This window comes from Loxodonta africana, chromosome 26 (assembly GCF_030014295.1).
Source record: "Loxodonta africana isolate mLoxAfr1 chromosome 26, mLoxAfr1.hap2, whole genome shotgun sequence".
In the NCBI taxonomy this organism is placed as follows: domain Eukaryota; kingdom Metazoa; phylum Chordata; class Mammalia; order Proboscidea; family Elephantidae; genus Loxodonta; species Loxodonta africana.
Window position 1 is genome coordinate 16057580 of NC_087367.1, and position 19728 is coordinate 16077307.

The window sequence follows — 19728 nt, forward strand, 5'->3', positions numbered from 1 at the left end:
CTAGTGCACTCTGAGCCATTCTCTGCTGACATCAGTGCGACAGGAAGCGAAGCCTTTATCAGCCGCCTGCAACCCCCAAATGCTGAGTCCCTCTACAATAGGTCATGAAATATTGTATAACCTTAGAAACCATTTGGTTGAATAATACTTAATGGCAATGGAAACAGTCACACTATCATTAGGTGAACAAATTTACCATGGAGTCTATGAACAAATATATACTTTTTAAAAGCCGGAAATATACACATCAGAATGGCAGTAGTGGTCATTTGAATCCTTTTTTGTTTGTCCTTTTCTGAACTTTCCACAATTTTCTACAGTTAAAAACTATTCTTTGTAGTAAGAAATTAAATATTTATTTTTCAAAAAGACTAGGCCAGCAGTTTCTGAAGGAGAACAAGGCAATGCATTCTGGGTACCAAGTACATGCCAGCACTTTTCACATCGTGGCGCAATGAGCACGTTCCCCTGAGGCAATCTCCAGGGGACAAGAAACAACTCTCTTGTTTACGGCTATATCCCTAGCAGCCATCGTGGTGAACGGCACAGGAAAGCTGCCCCGTAAACAGTGGCAGAGTGGACAGATGTGAGGGCCTCCTCCTGCACCCATCCACTCTGAATATAATCCCTCTGCCCATGTCCCCTTCTTTGTTTCCTTCCCTCCTCTTCCATTCTTGCTCTTTCAGAAAACAGAAACAGTTCCAGAAACACCTTGACAGAGTCCATTACTCTCACTTACTTAAGGGGCATTCTTTTTTTTTTTTTTAATCCCACTATCATAGAGCCCAAGTAAAATAGAGCTGTCAGCCTCAGATCCTTTTTCATGGGCGTGACCTCAAACCGGGGCTGGGGAGAGGAGCCTTGGTGAGGATATTCAAGGCAGAGGATCTGGATGGAAGGGAGGAGCAGAAGGCAGAATGACCTTGGAAAACCGTGATTCCAATTGGGGATGTTATTATGAACAAGTGGTGAGACCACGCTGGGCCTCAGTTGTCACATCTGTATTTTAAAAAGGAGTGACTGCATTTACCTCACAGAAGGGTCATTGGGAACATGTGGGATGACTGATAGAAGTGAAGCATGTTTAAAAGCAACTGTCCTATTCACTGCAAGGTGTCCTTCTAGCAAAGAAGTTTCACGAGGCAGCAATGTCACAGGTTAAGAGCCAGCCCCCAAACCTCTCTGCCCCAGGCCACACGAGCGTAACTAAACTCTACAGCCTATCTTTTTATCACACAGACTGAATCCTATTATTTTGCAAGACCTGGGTCACGTCTTCCTTCTCCGTGAAGCTTTGCTTGACTGTGATGTGAACATGGTGATCTCCTTTTTCTCACTGGCTAGTGCACTCGCAGTCTGTCTACCCACAGATACACTGCCTCCACACGCACACTCTCGCCACCCCTCCAAAGGCCTCAGACCACTCCTCTTCAGGAGAATAGAGTTTATCCCCCGACTAGTTTGACAAAAGGCCCTAGGGTAAAAGTCTTGTTAGGCCCCCAGGGATGTGCACTCAGTTGTCGCTGCTGAGTCGATGCTGACTCATGGCACGCCCATAGGTGCGGAGTAGAACTGCTCCATAGGGTTTCCAAGGATGTGACCTTTCAGAAGCAGGTCTCCAGGTCTGTCTTCCAAGGCGCCTCTGATTAGGTTTGAATCACCAACCTTCTGGCTAGTAGTCGAGCACTTAACCATTAGTGCTATCCAGGGACTTTTGCACCCAATCCAAAAACCAAACCAACAGTTGCTGAGTTGATCCCGACTCATAGCAACCCTACAGGACAGAGTAGAATTGCCCCATAGGGTTTCCAAGGCTGTAAATGGCTACAGAAGTAGGCTGCCACATCTTTCTCCCATGGAGCAGCTGGTGGGTTCAAACTACTGACCTCTTGGTTAGCAGCCGAGTGCTTTAACCAGTGTGCCACCAGGGCTCCTTTTGCACTCAATACCAAAAAAAAAAAAAAAACCCAAACCCACTGCCATGGAGTTGATTCCGACTCATAGTGACCCTGTAAGACAGAGTGGAACTGTCCCATAGTTTCCGAGGAGCACCTGGTAGATTTGAACTGCCAATCTTTTGGGCTGGCAGCCATAGCACTTAACCACTATGCCACTATTTGTACTCAATAGGCCCTCACTAAATACGTGTTGATTGACTGATTAAAAGAATGGCATTACTCTCCAGCTCACTATCAGGCAAGGATGGTCTTCAGAACTAAGGAGATAGAGTTTGCCGAGTCTGATCTACCTTGACAATTGATTCTGTCAACACTAAGCCTGTAACCTCCACGGTAGACCTCATTTCCTTGAAACTTACTAGTAATTACTGAGGCTATCTCTACTTAAAATCTTTTACTGGCAAGTCCGTTGATATCCAGGTGGCTGCCTGACCTACAAACCAACTCATGGTGAACGCCTCAATTCCCTCTTGTGAGGCACACACCAAATTTGGTCAAAACCCCTCCACCTCCTTTGAAGTCATGGTACCTCCGACAGACAATGTGTTCCAGTAGGAAAGAGAACCCAGACGTCACTCGGTTGCTTTCTCAGCACTTTTAGATTTAGTCTGACAGTTATCTCAAAACAAAACAAAACAAAACAAAAATCTACCAATGGCCTAATTTTTCACTTTGTTTTCGCTTCAGTGTTTGCTGTTCTTTAGAGTGAACAGTCAAAATAAACATCAGAGTTCATTGAAACTACAATTTTTCCCCTACATCGTCAACACTCCTTCTCAATAGTTCTCCTCCCCACCCCCCCTCCATAACACACTCACACAGATTATTAAAACTCTATTGCAAAATGTCCCCAGTTGCTTTTTAAGGATTTTTCCGTTCTGTGTTTTCCCCAGGGTAGCGAGGAAAGTCGTCTGAGGAGATCCTCTGGGAGCTCACCCTCCTTTTCCTGCAGAGCAATGGGAGCACCAGCAAAGCCCTCTCGGATTTGGCTTCCCAGGCCTGGCAGGAAATGCCAAAGGGTCGGGGGCGGGTAAGATGATACAGAGATGAAAATATTTAAAGAAGAAAAGTCATGGATGAAATTATTCATGACAGGTTTTGTGGGATTCACTTGGACGGCATGGTTTCCCAACGGGGATCATAAATACTAGGACACAGAATTTTAAAATGCCTGAGAATTTTATTTCCTGTAACTATAAGACAACAATAACAACCTAGGACCCAATAGCTCTCCTAAACCTAACAGTCAGTGGATGAATGGGAACCTAGGAGAGGCAATTCCTGAGGCCACTCCTCCCCTAAGCCCTGACCCTAGCCAAGTCCACCACTTTTAGAGCCTGGGCAGGGGGTGCTCCAGCCTCCTTATGCTGGCTCACAGCCTTTGTATTACCTTCCCGTCTCTGCCAATCAGCATCCGATCTTACAGAAGCAGGGATTTGTCTTTATTTTCCAAATACCCTCCTTTTCCTCTTCTTCCTTTGCGATAGTTCAGCCATTATCATTTCCTTGGAAGAGGCTGGGCACAGAATGAGCTGGGAATTCCAGCAGTTTGAAAAATAATGAAAATGAGATTTGAGGAGAAGTTCTAGGTTTTCCCAACTCCATCTTTGCCCTTATCCTCTTCCAAACGGTACCCATGCTTCAAGATCCAGCTCAGATTCCTCCCCTTCCAGGTAATCTTCCTGACTGCCTTCTGCAGAGCTTCAAACATATCCCCTCTCTAACTCCAGTAGAAGAGCTGCCACGTCGTAGAATACCATTCTCTGCATGTCTATCTCCCCACGACACAGTCATCCCCGTGAGTTCAGACATGGTATGCCTGTAGCTTGGCAGCCCCGGAATCTAGCACAGTACGTGGCATACAGTAGAAGTTAGTCAATTGAAAATAACTATAACAACAACAACAAAAAACCAAACCTGTTGCCATCAAGTCAATTTCAACCCATAGTGACCCTACAGAACAGAGTAGAACTGCCTCATAGGGTTTCCAAGGAGCGGCTGGTGGATTTGAACTGTGGACCTTTTGGCTAGCAGCTGAACACTTAACTACTGTGCCCTGAGGGCTCTAAAAATAACTATAAGCCATACCTTATTATAATTACCTTATTATTATTATTTTTACCAAGAAATAGTTGTATATATACCTGAGAAAAGATTAAACACTGCTGACAGGAATTTAATGTTATCCATTTAAAAGTCATCTGGCAGTGGAAATACAGAAATTCTAGTTTCTCATCCATATCAACTGATAGTACAATTTCTGTAATGTCTTATGGCTATGTCAGTCTTTTTTCAGAATAATGCCTTTTAAAAATAATTTTTATGTCTAGGGGGTATAGTTGTAAAAGAGAGGTCCTGGGAGGAATAAGGCTATTGGCAGGAACTGGAAGTCACTGATTCCCTTTTTCTGTACCTTAGGTTTTAACAGTTAATTAAATGCAGTTTTGTATCTTTTGCTAATTGGTTCAAGTTACCCTAGCTTCCCAAAGAGCATACAGGAAAGTGGAAACTCAAGTCAAACACACTGGTTTGAATTTCATTGAAATTAATGTTATTGGCCTAATTTATTGGCCTCTTTGCTCCTTCTCACTAGCACCTGAAAGTTGAAACTATTTTATTTACTTTTTTTTTCTTCCAGACCCCAAGGAGAATGACCCGAGCCATGAGCTATAGGTAGGTAGCATACCCTATAAGGAAACAGAAAAGCTCACATCACTCTTTGACATCAATGGGTTTACAGGATCATCTCCATTGGTCACTGTATCTGACCCAGTTCCTGCATCTTACTCCCTTCTAAGCCCTGCCAGGCAGCCACTATGCAGTGTGCGGCCTGCAGCCTTGTGCAATCTATCAGGGAGTTCACAAAAGAATGTCTCCAAGGGGGCATTTCTTCCTACCCTCCGAAAAATAAAGGCTCACCTAAAAATAATTAAACCCTACTTAACGTCATTGCTGATCTGTGTGTCATAATCAAACAAGAATGAAAGAAATCTTAATAAGATTGCAATCAGGTCTTTGTGTTCCTTAATCAAGTATTAGTCTTAGTCGAAACCATGTTCATGGTGGCTAAGACGAACATTCCTTTCTCTTCAGGGGAAGTGAAACTACTCCAAGGCTGAACTATGGCTAATGAGCCCAGCTCCTATTCCCACCTAAATCCTTCCCAAATCATCCCCACCCTTCAAAGTCTGACATGAGCCCTCTCCCTCCTCCAGGCCCCAAAGTGCACCCCCTCCTCTGCATCTTCTTGGTTTGGATACCTCCACCCAGAACTTAATTACGCAATGCTCTTTGCTCCTTTTTGGTTGCTCATGGAACTTAGTATAATCTCCCAACCCCTTAGTTTGTAAGTGCCCCCATTTGGGAATCACTTTATTTTTTGCTGATGACCCCACACCCAGCCAGCACCTACCTCAAAGTCACGTAATAATTACGATTATTTACAACCATGACTGTTTGTTGTCATAGGAAAAGTCATATTTTTTTAGATGATAAACTGGAGATTTATAAAATGATTCTTCATAAGATTCCATTAATTAGTAAGGTTAAAATATGATTCACTTTAGAAAAATGAGATGACTATACATCGCTATGAGTCAGAATAGACTCAATGGCAATGGGTTTGGTTTTTTTTTTATACATCTGTTATGCAAAATGAGGTGTAACATGTTCTCCTGACTAGTGGTGGCATGAGAAAGGTAACACAAAGTTGTTCCTGTTAACTGTGACTACCTGACATTGGCTTAAGAAGAGTCAGTAAGTCTCTGAACTGCAGAGAACAGGCCCTTCTCTCCCATCATCAACCTCCAGTCACTCAGACCCCAATCTCCACGTCAGCTTGGTGACTGTCTTGGCTTAAAGGAAATCCATGGTGTCATTCAACACCATTTTGTGCACCAAAAGTGGTCACTCATTGAGGAACCTTAGCTTCAATATTCTACAACCCATAGAGGAGAACATGGCTGACATTGAAAACATCCATTCCCACACCCCCACTCCTTCACCAAGAGGTGTGGGAAAGCTGACCCTCAACCGCTGCTTCCAAGATCTACCACACCCAGGGGCTCCACAGAGGCGTCCACAACAAGACTGGACCCCTCTTTTGATGTTGGGCCTCTTGGCAATGTGTCCTAAGAAAGAATGTCAGTACGCTTCCCTGCCCAGGACAGCACCTCAGACAGTGAGGGAGATAGCTATCTGCTGGGTGTACAGGAAGTAGGAGGGCTCCCCCAGACAAGGGACACTATGCTGGGCTAGGCACAAGAGAGTAGCAATATCAGAGCAAGTCCACTGGGTTGGGGAGTCCTGGAGGCCAGATGCCAGGTCTGACTCTGACAATATGGAGTGTCTATGGGCAAAAGACTTCACTTCCCTGAGACTCAGTTTTCTCAACTGTGAAAAGAGAGAAGTAAAAGAGATGATTTAAAAAAAAAAAATCTTCCAACCCTCAGATTGTGAGTTGACAGTGAGCACCTACCACGTATGAGGCCCTGTGATAGGCACTGTGGACAATAAAGACATGTAAGATACAATTTCTCATTAATCTAGAGTTATGCTCTAGTGGAGAAAAGAAGAAAATTGACCTTGTCTTTGGGCCTCTATTGTCATGCTGGACTCTGCCTATGAACATGCACAAACCCATAAATACTAGACATGGCATAAAAAAAAAAAATACAACAAAAATGAGTACAGCTTGAAGTCCTGATCCATGCTACAACATGGATGAATCCTGAAAACATTATGCTGACTGAAATCACTCAGTCACTAAAGGACAAATATTGTAATATCCAGGATAGGCAAGTGTATAGAGACCAAAGTTTATTTAGTGGTTAACAGAGGTGGGTGAGAGGGAAGGAAAAGGAAGACAAAATATTTAGGGGACATTGAGCTTCTGTTAAGGGTAATGGAAAAGTCTGGGAACGGTTAATGGTGATGGTAGAAAGACATGGAGAACATAGTTAATATCACTGAACGATTCAAGTGAAGATTGTAGAAATGACCAACGTTCTGTTACCTATATACCTATCACAATAAAATAAAATGATATAGGTAAGAAGGCCTGTACTAGTTCGGGAAAGGAATAGGTTCTTGTTAAATAAGGGGGCATGGGGGCCTCTGAGGAAGGTTACATAGACAAAGGATTAAAATTGTGCCTTGTAGGATAAGCCCAGTGATTATTAGCAGAGATTTCTGTATTCTCCCGAGAGGTCAGAAGGCTAGGAAAAATTCCACTAGACCAGTGTTTCTCAATGTGGAATAGGTGGTGTGTTTGTGCGTGTGTGTGTGAACCTGGGATCAAATAAATTGGGAAATAGTAGACTAAACAAAGCTAATCTTTTTTTTTTTTTTTTCTTTCATTGCAGATCTCCTTGGGGACTTTAGTAAGCAAATGTGTGTTAAGAATCTCTAAGTCAGGTCAAAAGTGCAAACTTACGACCCACGGAGTCCTTTATACTCACAGCTTTGTGAATGATTAGGGTTCTGAGAAATGTTGCTGTTGTTAGGTGCTGTCGAATCTGTTCCAACTCAGTGACCCTACAGACAACAAAACAGAACGCTACCCAACCCCCTGCCATCCTCACAGTCATTGCTGTGTTTGAGCCCACTGTTGCAGCCACTGTGTCAATCCATCTCATGGAGGGTCTTCCTCTTTTTTGCTGACCCTCTACTTTACCAAGCATAATGTCCTCCAGGGACTGATTCTTCCTGATAACATGTCCAAAGTATGTGAGAGAAAGTCTCACTGTCCTTGCTTCTAAGGTGCATTTTGACTGTACTTCTGAGAAATACCCTTTGGGAAATCCTGCGCCAGAGAGACTGGAAACTCTCTGACGTCAGGGGTTGTGTCTTGCTCACACAGGTATCCTCTGCACTTGGCACAGGGCCGGGTACATGGGAAGGATTCAATAAACGTCTGCCAAGTGACCAAATCAGTAATTGTTGAACTCTAATGGAGAGACTGGCATCGCAACACGATATGGGTGAGAGTGTGCCAGAGAGCAAGGGTTCACCTCTTCAAGGGGCCATCCCTTCATCTTTATGGGCTCAGATGAGGTTGTGATCACCTTTCAAGAAGCCCAGGGCCACAAATTAGTAAGGTGTCCTAACCCAGTGCCGTTGAGTCTGCAAGGCTTTAATTTTTTCCCCCCAAAAGTTTTAATCGGTGCTTTTTTTTTCCACCAAAATAAATCAAGAGCTTCGTTAAGAATTTTGGCATTTTTCTCTTTACTAAGAATAGGTAACAGTTATGACACTCGTCGGCCAGACTCTGTAACGTTGTTAGAGATTATCTTTGTCTCTTTACTGCCACCTTCTGGCTCCAAGGCACCTACATGGCAAATTAAAATGCCACCTTATTTCTGTATTTCCCTGAGGAATTTTAACCAATCTTTCTTTCATATTGTTTACCTCAAATGATGCTATAGAAGTTAGAAGCAGGTAGGGTGGCCTTTACTCTTTTTCATTTGACCTGAAGGCAGTAGAGAAGTTAAGTGATTTGCCAATGATAGAAAATCGGGAGCAGAGCAAAGACTAACCCACACCTGTTGGTTTTTCCAACGAGCAAACACTAGGTTTAGCCATTTGGCTTTGTCCAGCCATATTTGCAAAGAGTTCTATGGCTCTCTCATCCCTTCACAAGCACAGCCTTGAGTGGAAAATTCCCTGCCCTTAAAAAAGAGGATGCTATTCGAACATATCCTGAACTTCTCAGGGGTAAAATCTTTGAGAGAAGAATGTAGAAGGTCTATTATGGATTTTTTATCTGATTGTCAAGCTACCACAGTGTCCTGTAGAGCAACCCCAAGAGAGTGGTCAGCTAGCTTCTTCCTAAACATACCTTGGTCTGGAAGCAGCAATAGAGTTGGGTTAGGTACGGGTGTTTCCGTGCCAGAGCCAAAATTCTCTTCTCTGTCATCGTGCAGTCCACGTCATCATCCTGAAGGATGACGTCCTTCTTTAAGACCTTCACAGCATAGACTTCATCTTTGCCCTTGAGTTCCGCCAACATGACCTGTAACCAATCAACATTCCCGCATCAATCTATGCACGTGTGGGACCAATACAAGAAGCACAAGCTAAAAGAAAATGCTTTAAAAACGAATTCCTTTATGACTGCTTTTTAAATTTCGTATAGTATATCCAACATTAAAAAAAAAAAATCAGGAAAATTGCCATCCTAATACAGCCACTAGTTTAATTTACTTATTTACTTTTAATCTCCAGCACAGCACCCAGGCAAAGAAAAGAGAAGCCCACTGCACATCTGTTAAATGACGACACATGTGTTCACATATGTTAGCTATGCTGCAGTTACAGTATATAGAAAAATCTGTTTTCTTTCTTTTTAACTGATCATTATTACATCATACGCAGTTTTTTTTTTTCGTGATTTTTATTGTTGTCATGGTTGGTGATACTCAAGTCAGGTAAATATATAATAATTCATCTAACCACTTCCCTCATAAAAGACCCAAGTTATATCTGATTATTAAGCATTACATAAATAAATAACATTGGGCAGTTTTGTAGCTGGCATTTTTTTTCTTTCTTTTGGATCACATCCTTAGGACACAAATTCTCAGAAATCAATGACAGAGTTAAAATTTTTGAACTTTGTTTTTTTTTTTTTTTTAACAGTTCTTCATAAGCATCTCTTAATTGCTTTTCAAAAGTATGTGTGTGTGTGTGTATATATATACACATATCTACACCCTGCCACCAGCAACATAGAAGTATTTCAGTTTCATGGCAATTTACCAACACTGGGTATTTTTACATACAAACTTTTTTTCCTCAATAGGTGAAGTGTTACCTAAATGTTGCTTTAATTTGAAATGGAACTTTTTTAAATATTTGATTTCTAATTGTTATTTCTTCTTGTGTGAATTCTATGTCTGTCTCTAACCTTTTATTTGCTGCAAAGATTTTTCTAAGCCTGTTTTATATTTTTTTTTTTGAATAGAAGCATTTACCTATGTGTAGTTGAATCTATCCTTGTTTCCCTTTATGATTTCTTCTATAGCTTTAAAGCTGGGAAAGTGATTCCTTCTCCAGAGAGCTGATTAACAATTCTATTTTCTTCAAGTTTTCCAATCATTTGATATTTTTGGACTCATTTCTCTATAAATGTCACCATTCTCTCCTTCTTTTTTAACAGCTATCTCCTAAGCACAGTACTCCAATGTCTGTTGTCAAAGCTTAAGAGCAGTAATTCAGAAACTTAACGAGAAAATTCATGATGTTAACCTAAAGATCTTTCCTCGTCCACATATAATACAAACTCTAAAACTGACTCAAACTTTGGCTGTGATTTTTCTTAAGAAACAACCTCAGGGCCCCCGAGTCATCAGAATTCCCATCCTGCCAACACCATATGGAAACTTGGAAACTCTGAGTCTGCTCGTTTCCCTTGAATCTTGCTCAAAATTAGACCAACTCCTGCTCAGGGCAGAGTTCTCATCCCAGAGTTATGCCTAGACAGGAGGCTGGGGTCTGTTTCTTATTTAGCCTGTTTCTAAAGACTGTGATTGTTTCAGCTTTTGTCATTTAAGTAAACTCCAGTTATCTTCCTGCCATGAGATCTCAGGGTGAGATGGGGCAGGTGAGATGGCTGGGAACCAGGCCTGTACCCTGCAGGGGTTCCCAGAGCTGTTCCCTTTGGAGAGAAGTGGAATGAGACTGACCAGCAGATTGCTGCTTTCAAGAGCCTGAGACATGTGTGGGCAAGTGACCCCTGGGAGCTGCCAGAGCCAGGCGTCTGGTCTCCAGAGTAGGGCCTCTCTGCTCTGGGAGGCCTCGGAAAGGCCATCATGTCAACTGTGACTCACGGAGACCCCATGTGTGTCAGAGTGGAACTGTGCTCCATGGGGGTTTTCAGTGGCTGACTTTTCAGAAATAGGTCACCAGGGTTTTCTTCCAAGGCGCCTCTGGGTGGACCTGAACCTTCAACCTTTTGGGCAGCAGCCAGATGTGTTAATCATTTGCACCACCCAGGGACTCCCTCAGAAAGATAATTCCCATCCCCTTCCAGGCACGGCTTTGAGAAGAGCAAGGGGGATAATCAGAGGTCTCAGCTGAAGTGCTAACCAGCTTCCTAGGCTCTCTGCCCCTCCAACTTCTTCTAAAATGAACAGGGATTATTTTTCCATCTCATGTGGTGATCAAGAAGGAGACCTGGTGGCGCAGTGGTTAAAGTGCTTAGCTGCTAACCAAAAGGTTGGCAGTTCAAACCCACCAGCTGCTCCAAGGGAGAAAGATGTGACAGTCTGCTTCTGTGAGCATTACAGCCTTGGAAACTAATAGGGCTGCTATAAGTTGGAATTGACTCAGTGGCAGTGGGTTTCTTTTGTTTTTGTTTTTAAACCGTCAAAAGGGCTGGCTGAGCACCATTAGCACTTATTGGGGCCACCCGGCACCCACATCCACATCACTGTGTTCAGCTCAGTGGGAAGCTGAATATGGCAAATGGTACCCAGGTAGGAGGACGCTGATCCAAGACATGAAATGATTACTCTCATTTTTTTCCCGTAAGCAGAAGATAAAACATTAGCAAGTGTCCGAAAAGGCAAGTAAATAACATCTAACTTTCAAAGCAACAAATGCTAAGGTTTGCTTTGGACCCTACATTCACTGACGGCAGAGATTCTAGCATTCATTCTCAAAATCTTCATAATGAATTAAAAAGAGAATTGAGATGGAAGAACTTCTTGTTAATACTATTGATAATGGAACACCACACACATGTAAAGCATTTTAAGACTGAGATGTGCTTTCTCACCCACGATCTCACTTGAAGGAGTCCCTGGGTGGTGTAAACAGTTAACACGCTTGGTTGCTAAATAAAAGGGTGGAGATTTGAGTCGACTATGAGGTAGCTCGGAAGAAAGGCCTGGCAATCTACTTCTGAAAAATCACCCCCCGTTAAAAACCCTATCGAGAACAGTTTTACTCTGACACACACGAGATTGCCATGAGTCGGAATTGACTTGATGACACCTGTTTTTTGTTTTTAATCTCACTTGAGTCCTGTCCCCATTCAATAAATGAGGAAAACTGAGTCCTAAAGAGGTTAAATGACTACAGTAAAGTCTCTCACCTACTGAGCAGCAGAGCCAGGACACTTACCTGCTTGGCCTCAAGCCATTTCCACTCAACAAGGAAGGGAAATTTAACAAGACCAGATAGAAATGCTCAATGCTTAATCCTAGATCAAACAAACAAGGCAATGCCACAGGGTAGAGAAAATCCCAATTCTCCCCAAGCTTGCCACAGACCTTGCCAAAGCTGCCTTTGCCCAACACCTTGATGAAGTTGAACTCATCCAGGCCCAAGCGCTTGGCCTGGCCCTGCCGGACTTCCCCGTTCTCTCCAGGGCTCGCCAGCTGGCCGTCGGTGGACGCGGCCGCCCGGTGATCCTCCCCACGATTGTCAAATGACAAAGCCTTCCGAATGTTGTTTTCAAGTTCTTTTATTTCTAGGACCAAGGGCGACAAAATACTCCATTAGCACACACCTTGTGACCTCTTGCCTTAGCATTCCACATGCAGGATCTCCCCGGAACCTGCAGCTGTCTGACCTCTTTCCTGTTCTTCATTGCAATAGAACCAATGTGGGATCTCTTCATTTGTTGCTCATTTGCTCAACACGCTTTCACTGGCACTAAGGTACAGCAGGATCTGGGTATACAGAGAAGAAGAGGGGAGAGTCCCTGTCCTTGAGAAGTTCACTTGTCCACAAACTCCTTCAGATGACACAGGGATCCTGGATCCTCTGAAAACCCCTGGCGAGTAGCTTATTGTGTTATTCTAGATGGAGAGCAAGGATCCAGGCCCTCTGGAGAACCTTGCAGAGTCACAAAGCCTACAGGGGCTCTTCCAGTTTCCTCTGATGATTAAGAAAACAACTAACCTAGAAGAGTTATCACAGCACTCACCAGTGATAAAATTGTTTCGACAACTGGGACTAGGAAGCCTCCTTCTAAAGGAGTTCACTTAGCCTTGTTGCTGGGTTCACTCTAAATACCCGACTCACCCAAGGCTGTCTAATGAAATGGGCAATGGGCTTATCAACAACAAAAGAACTGCATGTTGCAAATCTATCTCGAAGAGGGTAGGAACTCCTCAGTACAATTTCTCAACTGTGAGATGGTCTTGCGCCCCTCCAGGGTATGTGACCTGAATTACCTAGGGTGATAGCACTGGGTGATCCTTTGACCTCTTCTGTTTGAGGAGGCTCTATCGTTAGCTATTCATTCACTAAGGCACAGCCTCCTCTCTCTGTGTAGAGATGCGTCTCTTGATTTTACAATATGCTGGTGAAGAACTGGGATTTACTGGAAGGGGACCATGGACTGTTAACCCTTCAGAGTCAGAATCAGGCCTGGGTGACCAGGTGCTGCTGGGCATGAAGAGACCTTCACCTTCTTTGTAGGAGGGCTGAGGTTCATCAGAAGAGAGATTGGCTTAGGTCTGGAGTTTGGGATAGGGGGCAATGGAGGGCAGGGCAACACCTGAGTCCACAGACAACCCCCAAACACCATGAATTCAGCAGCTATCTACCACTTCCTCTTCCCTAAGTATAACTTTAAGTCGCAGCATAAAGCTAAAAGTCTCAGTGTTCAAGACTGCTTACTAAACGGACTTTGGAAGGAGAACTTAGGTGTTCTGGATACCAAAGCTCGAAGAAACGCCATTCTGCCTTTTCTTACAATGGACGAAAGAGAAACTATACCACACACCTGCTCTGTAATAACACTGTGTCTTGCAAGAGGGCTTTTGCATCCATTTGTGCCACCTCACTGCTGGCCAATACGCTACCTTCAGGGACGGGATGGATGGAGGCCCTGAGAGGCTGGATAGTATACTGGGTGGGGGCCAGGTCTAGAAATCATGATCGCTTTCCTCTTACCTGGGGACTTTTTATCACATGACCCCAACTCCCTGAAGCTCAACATTGAAAAAGGAAGTGTGAAAACGCTCACACAGGTCTGGGATAATCCCTGCTAATCTGGAGACCCCAGTGTACTGCCTCATTACTTATGAATGGGTCAGATCTCTTTCGGAATGAAGCAGGGTATAAAGATGCAGAAGTCAACTGGAGCAGTGCAGTGAGAGACTCAGGTCATTGATTTTATGGCCTCAGGTTTGGCACATGTCGCCTACAGCTATTTCGCTTACACTTGGGTAAGAAGGGCTGGTCTTCAAGGAGGGTTTGATGGTCCTGAAATCAGGATTCCTAGGCCAGAGGGACACAGTGTTGTCCCTACCACTGACACAGCTCCTAACCTGGGGATAAGCCTCTTCAACTCTCCAGCCTTTCACACCTCATCTTGTGTCGTGGGAATAACACCAACACCAATACAGCACCACCACGGAGTTGGTGTGAGCATAAAATTAGGATAGCAAACACAAAACTGCTTTTAAAAAGTCAAAAGGGGCTACAGAAAGTCCAGGCTCTATTATTACGCAATTATGACTACCCCTAAGGAGCCCTGGTGGCGCAGAGGTTAAGAGTTCAGTAGCTAAACCGAAAGGTCAGCGGTTCTAACCCACCAGCGGCTCTGTGGGAGAAAGATGTGGCAGCCTGCTTCTGCAAAGATTCACAGCCTTGGAAACCCTGTGGGCAGTTCTACTCTGCCCTACAGGGTAGCTATGAGTTGGAATTGACTCAACAGCAGTGGTCTTGGTTTCTAGGTTTATGATTCCAAACCAAAACCAAATCCACTGCCGGGCTCCCAGCTGTTTGAGCTAAGAAGCTCATTCTTGGGTAGAAAGGCCTTGAGTGCCTTAGTCCTTCCGATAACAGAGCTCAGAGGTACGGAGGCAAAGCTGAGGGTCTCACCCTGGTCACAAGGGGAGGTGGGTGCTGACTTGGATCGATCTTCCTCAGTTGGTGAGCTTCCAGAAGCAGGCTGTGGGGACTCGGCACCAGCAATGAGCTAGAGAGGAGAGGGACAAAAAGAAAGGAGAAGCCCATCAGAAGGAAAGTGGAAAACATCAAGGTTCCTTTCTGAGAGCTGTAAGAGTGCCTGGTGCCCAGAAACACTTGTTGAATTGATATTCTGAAAGCTTGGACTCAAGGTCTCACTTGACAATGAAAGGGAAGAAAGCAAGAGAATTCAGTGTGTTTGATTCTTATTCTCTCTACATACAATTGACCTGTCTAAGCAAAGCTCAACCACATCTTCTGCGTAAAGCCTCCCTCTCCAATCCAAGTTACTTTGCCCAAGGTACTAAGACACTTGTCTCCAATACCTGTTTGGCATTTCTTCATTATTTTACTTAGCTTTATATGATTAATAATACCTGTTTGTATACATTGTGTGGAACGCTCTATTCAGGTAGACTATAGGTTCTTTGAAGGCAAGACTTTATGAGTGTCTTGTACTGATTTGTACAAAATGATATAATAAAATTAAAAAAAACCCGAACCTGTTGCTGTCAAGTCGATTCTGACTCATAGCAACCCTACAGGACAGAGTAGAACTGCCCCACAGGGTTTTAGGGTTTCCAAGGAGTGGCTGGTTGATTTGAACTGCCAATCTTTTGTTTACCAGCCGAGCTCTTAACCACTATGCCACCAGGGCACTCCATAAATATTTCCAGATATACTGGTATTTGTTGACAAATTTTCATAAGATACTCCTCCTACCCGCCCCTCCCCCCATGAAGTCTATTTCCTGGCATCAATGTTGGCATGTTCACCTTTTTTTTTTTTTTTTAATGGTTTTATATCCTGTTATTTTCTTTTACTTCATTTTAATTTTTTTATGTAGTCCATAGATTACTTGAGGGTTCTCTCTTTGCATTGTATAGTTGGCACATCCATTTGAAGTTCAGTGGTTTGGCCTAAGAGATTGCAAGCGCTCTGGCCCACTTTTACTCTCAGTTGATCAGCAGTGCTCACCTGTTCTTTCTGGATGCTGGGCTACTTGCAGGGGTAACATGGGGAACCAAGGCTCCAGCAAGCCTGACGCTCCTGCAAAGAAGCCCTTTTAATTTCTAACCAAGGCTGTTTCTCTTCCATCCTCTCAGCCACCATGGTTTCTCACTTGGTTTTTTCTAACTTTTGCATCAGAAGCATCACAGCAATAAAAATATTGGGGATGAGTCCCCTAGTCTAATACTCTGTCCCTTCCTGAATTTCTCCATGTTGGCTTACTAGCACCAGGTCCCCCGCAAATTCAAGATAGATGGCATTATAACCAGTAAACGAGCCGCCATCAAGTTGTCTCTGACTCATGGCAACCCCATGTGTGTCAGAGTAGAACTGCATTCCATAGGATCTTCAATGGCTGACTTTTTGGAAGTAGATTCCCAGGACTTTTTTCCAAGACATCTATCGGTGGACTTGAACCTCCAACCTTTCAGTTAGCAGCCGAATACGTTAACCATTGATAACACTCAGGAACTCTGTTATAGCACATGCAAATATGGGGGAGAGGGCAGGTATGGGTTTTCTTTAAAGTATTTCATAACAACCAATACAGATTCCCTTTACTTCTAACAAGGGAAAAACAATGACATCTCCTGGAAAGGGCTCTACAATTCATAAATGTGACTGACCAAGGTGCTTGCTGAGCCCGCCTCGTGAATGGAGCCTTATATTCTTGGGGATTGAATTGTGACCCCCAAAAATTCATCTCAACTTGGATAGATCATGATTCCCAGTATTGTGTGTTTGGTCTCCGTTTTGTGACCTAATGTAATTATGTGTTGTGAATCCTAGCCGCCATGGTTGTGGTCACGGTCCCACTGGGAATGAGCTGTCTGTTATGCTAATGAGGCATGATTAGGTTAGGCGCTACCCTTGCTTGAACCACACCTTTTATCTTACAAGAGATAAAAGGAGAGGGAAACAAGCAGAGAGGGGGACCTCCTACCACCAAGAAAGAAGAGCCACGAGCAGAGCACATCCTTTGGACCTGGGGTCCCTGCACTGAGAGATGCGTACACCTGGGGGAAGATTGATTAAAAGGACCTTCCCCCAGAGCCGACAGAGAGAGAAAGCCTTTTCCTGCAGCTGGTGCCCTGAATTAGGACGTCTAGCCTCCTAATCCGTGAGGCAATAAATTTCTGCTTCCTAAAGTCATCCACTTGTGGTATTTCTGCTAGAGCAGCACTAAATAACTAAGACAGGTGCTGGCATTTTGCTTACAATTCCAACTCCTCGGGTCAACAATGGAAGTCCTGTTTCCGCTAGAGGGATTCACGCCACCAGAGGCACGAAGTCCCACAGTGAACTCAAGCAGGGAGAAGAGAACTTTTCTCCAACCCTTGGAAAAGAACTTTGTTTATTGAGATTGTAGAGAAGAAGCAGACATTAATCAGATGAAAACAATCCAACTTTTCTCATTCAAGGAGCAAAGTCCTTCTGAGAGGCACAGGGAAAAGGTGTAGCAGCTTCTAAAAGGTAAAGATGTCTGGGGAACGAGCGTCCTCTAGAAGGTATTTGTCTTGGTCATCTAGTGCTGCTATGACAGAAATACCACAAGTGGATGGCTTTAACATAGATAAATTTATTCTCTCACAGTCTAGGAGGCTAGAAGTCCCAATTCAGGGTGCCAGCTCCAGGGGAAGGCTTTCTCTCTCTGTCAGCTCTGGGGGAAGGTCCCTGATATCAATCTTCCCATCTAGGAGCTTCTTAGCACAAGGACCTAGGGTCCGAAAGACATGCTGTTCTCCTGGCTCTTGTTTCTTGGTGGTATGAAGTCCCCCTGTCCCTCTGCTTGCTTCTCTTTCATATCTTGTAAGAGATTTACTTAAGACACAACCTAATCTTGTAGATTGAGTTCTGCCTCATTAACATAACTGCCTCTAATCCTGCCTCATTAACATCATAGAGGCAGGAATTACAACACACAGCAAAATCATATTAGATCACAAAATGGCGGACAACCACAGACTACTGGGATACAAACACAGAATATACTTGGCATAACCAAGTTGACACACATTTTGGGGGGGACACAATTCAATCCATAACAGTACTTCAGGGCAAAATTTAGGGAGTGCATTTAGGAGTCAAGATTGTAGAGGCACCCTTAGTCAGACTCACTTTTTTAATAAAGAGCTTGAGAATGACGTGTGGGCGGGAGGGCTATCCCCACTCCACCTCCACCAGGATTTCTTGCCCAGTTAACATGGTTCTGAGTTTCTCATAACTTACTTAAACAACAACAAAAAATTAGTTTTTAGAGCAGTTTTTAGTTTACAGAAAAATGGGAAGAGAGTAGAGTTTCCATATATCCCTATTCCCTGCACACAATTCCTTATTATTCACATCCTGCATTAGTGTGATACATTTGTTGCAATTGAACCAATTTTGATACATTATTAATTAAAGTCCATAGTTATCATTAGGACTCTGTGTTGTACTGTCCTATGGGTTTTGACAAATGCATAATGACATGTGTCCACTATTACAGTCTTATACAGAATAGTCTCATTGCCCTAAAAATGCCCTGTGTGCCACTCCATCTATTCATCCCTCCCACCTCTCTGAATCCCTGACAACCACTGATTCTTTTTACTGTCTTTATAGTTTTGCCTTTTCCAGACCTTCATACAGTTGGATTCATAAGGCATGATTCTTTTTCAGACTAGCTTCTTTCACTTAGGAATCTCCATGTTTTTTCATAACTTAATTTAGGCTAGAAAGCAAGGCTAAAGAGAACCCACAGACAAAATTCTATGGGTGCCTTTAGGTCTGTTTGTATCTGTGGGTCCTGACTTACCAAAACAACATTTTAGCAAATGGATCTCTTCCTACTGACATTCAGAATGTTACAAAGACAGGACTTTGGTCTCCAAAGAAAGGCCCAGATGTTTCATGTCTCAGGACGTTAACATTAGTCCTCGGGTAGCTAAGTGCTGGTACTATCAGAAATCTTCTTGGCTTCCTCCCTAGAAAAGAATGTGGGTCCAGCTCTTCATCCATTTATCCTCATTACAATAATACCACAGGCCAAGATCAGACACCGACATTGCTTTCATGCCAGTTCAGGAGGCAGATAAGTATATTTCCTTGGCCAAAGTAGCTATGTTTTCCCTAGAGGGAATTTCGAAGTCTGCATCTCAAAGCTTATGTTTCTCTGGCAAACATTACCCTTGACACTTGCTTTGTTTCCCCCCATGTTTGCAACTGAAGGCAACTTTAATGTTACCTGCCTGGTCTCTCTTTCTCTCTCTCTTTTTTCCCCCCATTAAACACATGCTGTTTTGAGTAAATGTTGCAAACTTAAACCTTAAAACCTAACTCCAAGGCACTCTTACAGTGTTGGCCCACAAATGGCTCCAGAAACACCAAGTAGCCGGCCTACCTTTTTCCTCCTCTGGCCACTGTTGGTGATCTTGTCTGGAGTGACACCGAGGTCGGCCAGCACCTTGGCAATTCCTCTGGCATCTACTCCACAGTTGGGGGCAACATTGGTCTCACAGCGACGGTGAACGTTCATCTTGCAGACTGTAGGGGGCACAGAGGAAAGACTTTCAAATAGTCGTGGCCTCAAACATGACTTTTTTTTCTGATTATAAAAGTAAAACACACTTGTTTGATAGAATTTGGAAAATACAGAAAAACATAAAGAGAAAAACAAAAATTACCCATCATCTCACCACACAGAAATAAAATTCGCCAGACCACCATGCAGAGGTAACCACTGCTAACTTTCTAGTTACTCCCTTCCAGTCATTCTTTCTATATATATATTAAATTTGGATAAATAAACAAATATCACATTTAAATTTTCTTTTGGGGATCTATGAGGTGT

At 43.5% G+C, this 19728-nt stretch overlaps 1 protein-coding gene across 2 annotated transcripts in view; it reads right to left on the reverse strand.

Annotated features, from left to right (window-relative positions):
- PRKCE (protein kinase C epsilon) overlaps positions 1 to 19728 on the reverse strand; it is a 628435-nt gene that overhangs the window by 192399 nt on the left and 416308 nt on the right. For both annotated transcript variants that reach the window (XM_064277139.1, XM_064277140.1), the window contains exons 7-10: positions 19279 to 19421; positions 14799 to 14895; positions 12233 to 12432; positions 8797 to 8970 (exon numbers count right to left, since the gene is read on the reverse strand). In XM_064277139.1, coding sequence (XP_064133209.1) covers positions 8797 to 8970; positions 12233 to 12432; positions 14799 to 14895; positions 19279 to 19421 — 614 coding nt within the window. The remainder of the gene's footprint in view (positions 1 to 8796; positions 8971 to 12232; positions 12433 to 14798; positions 14896 to 19278; positions 19422 to 19728) is intronic.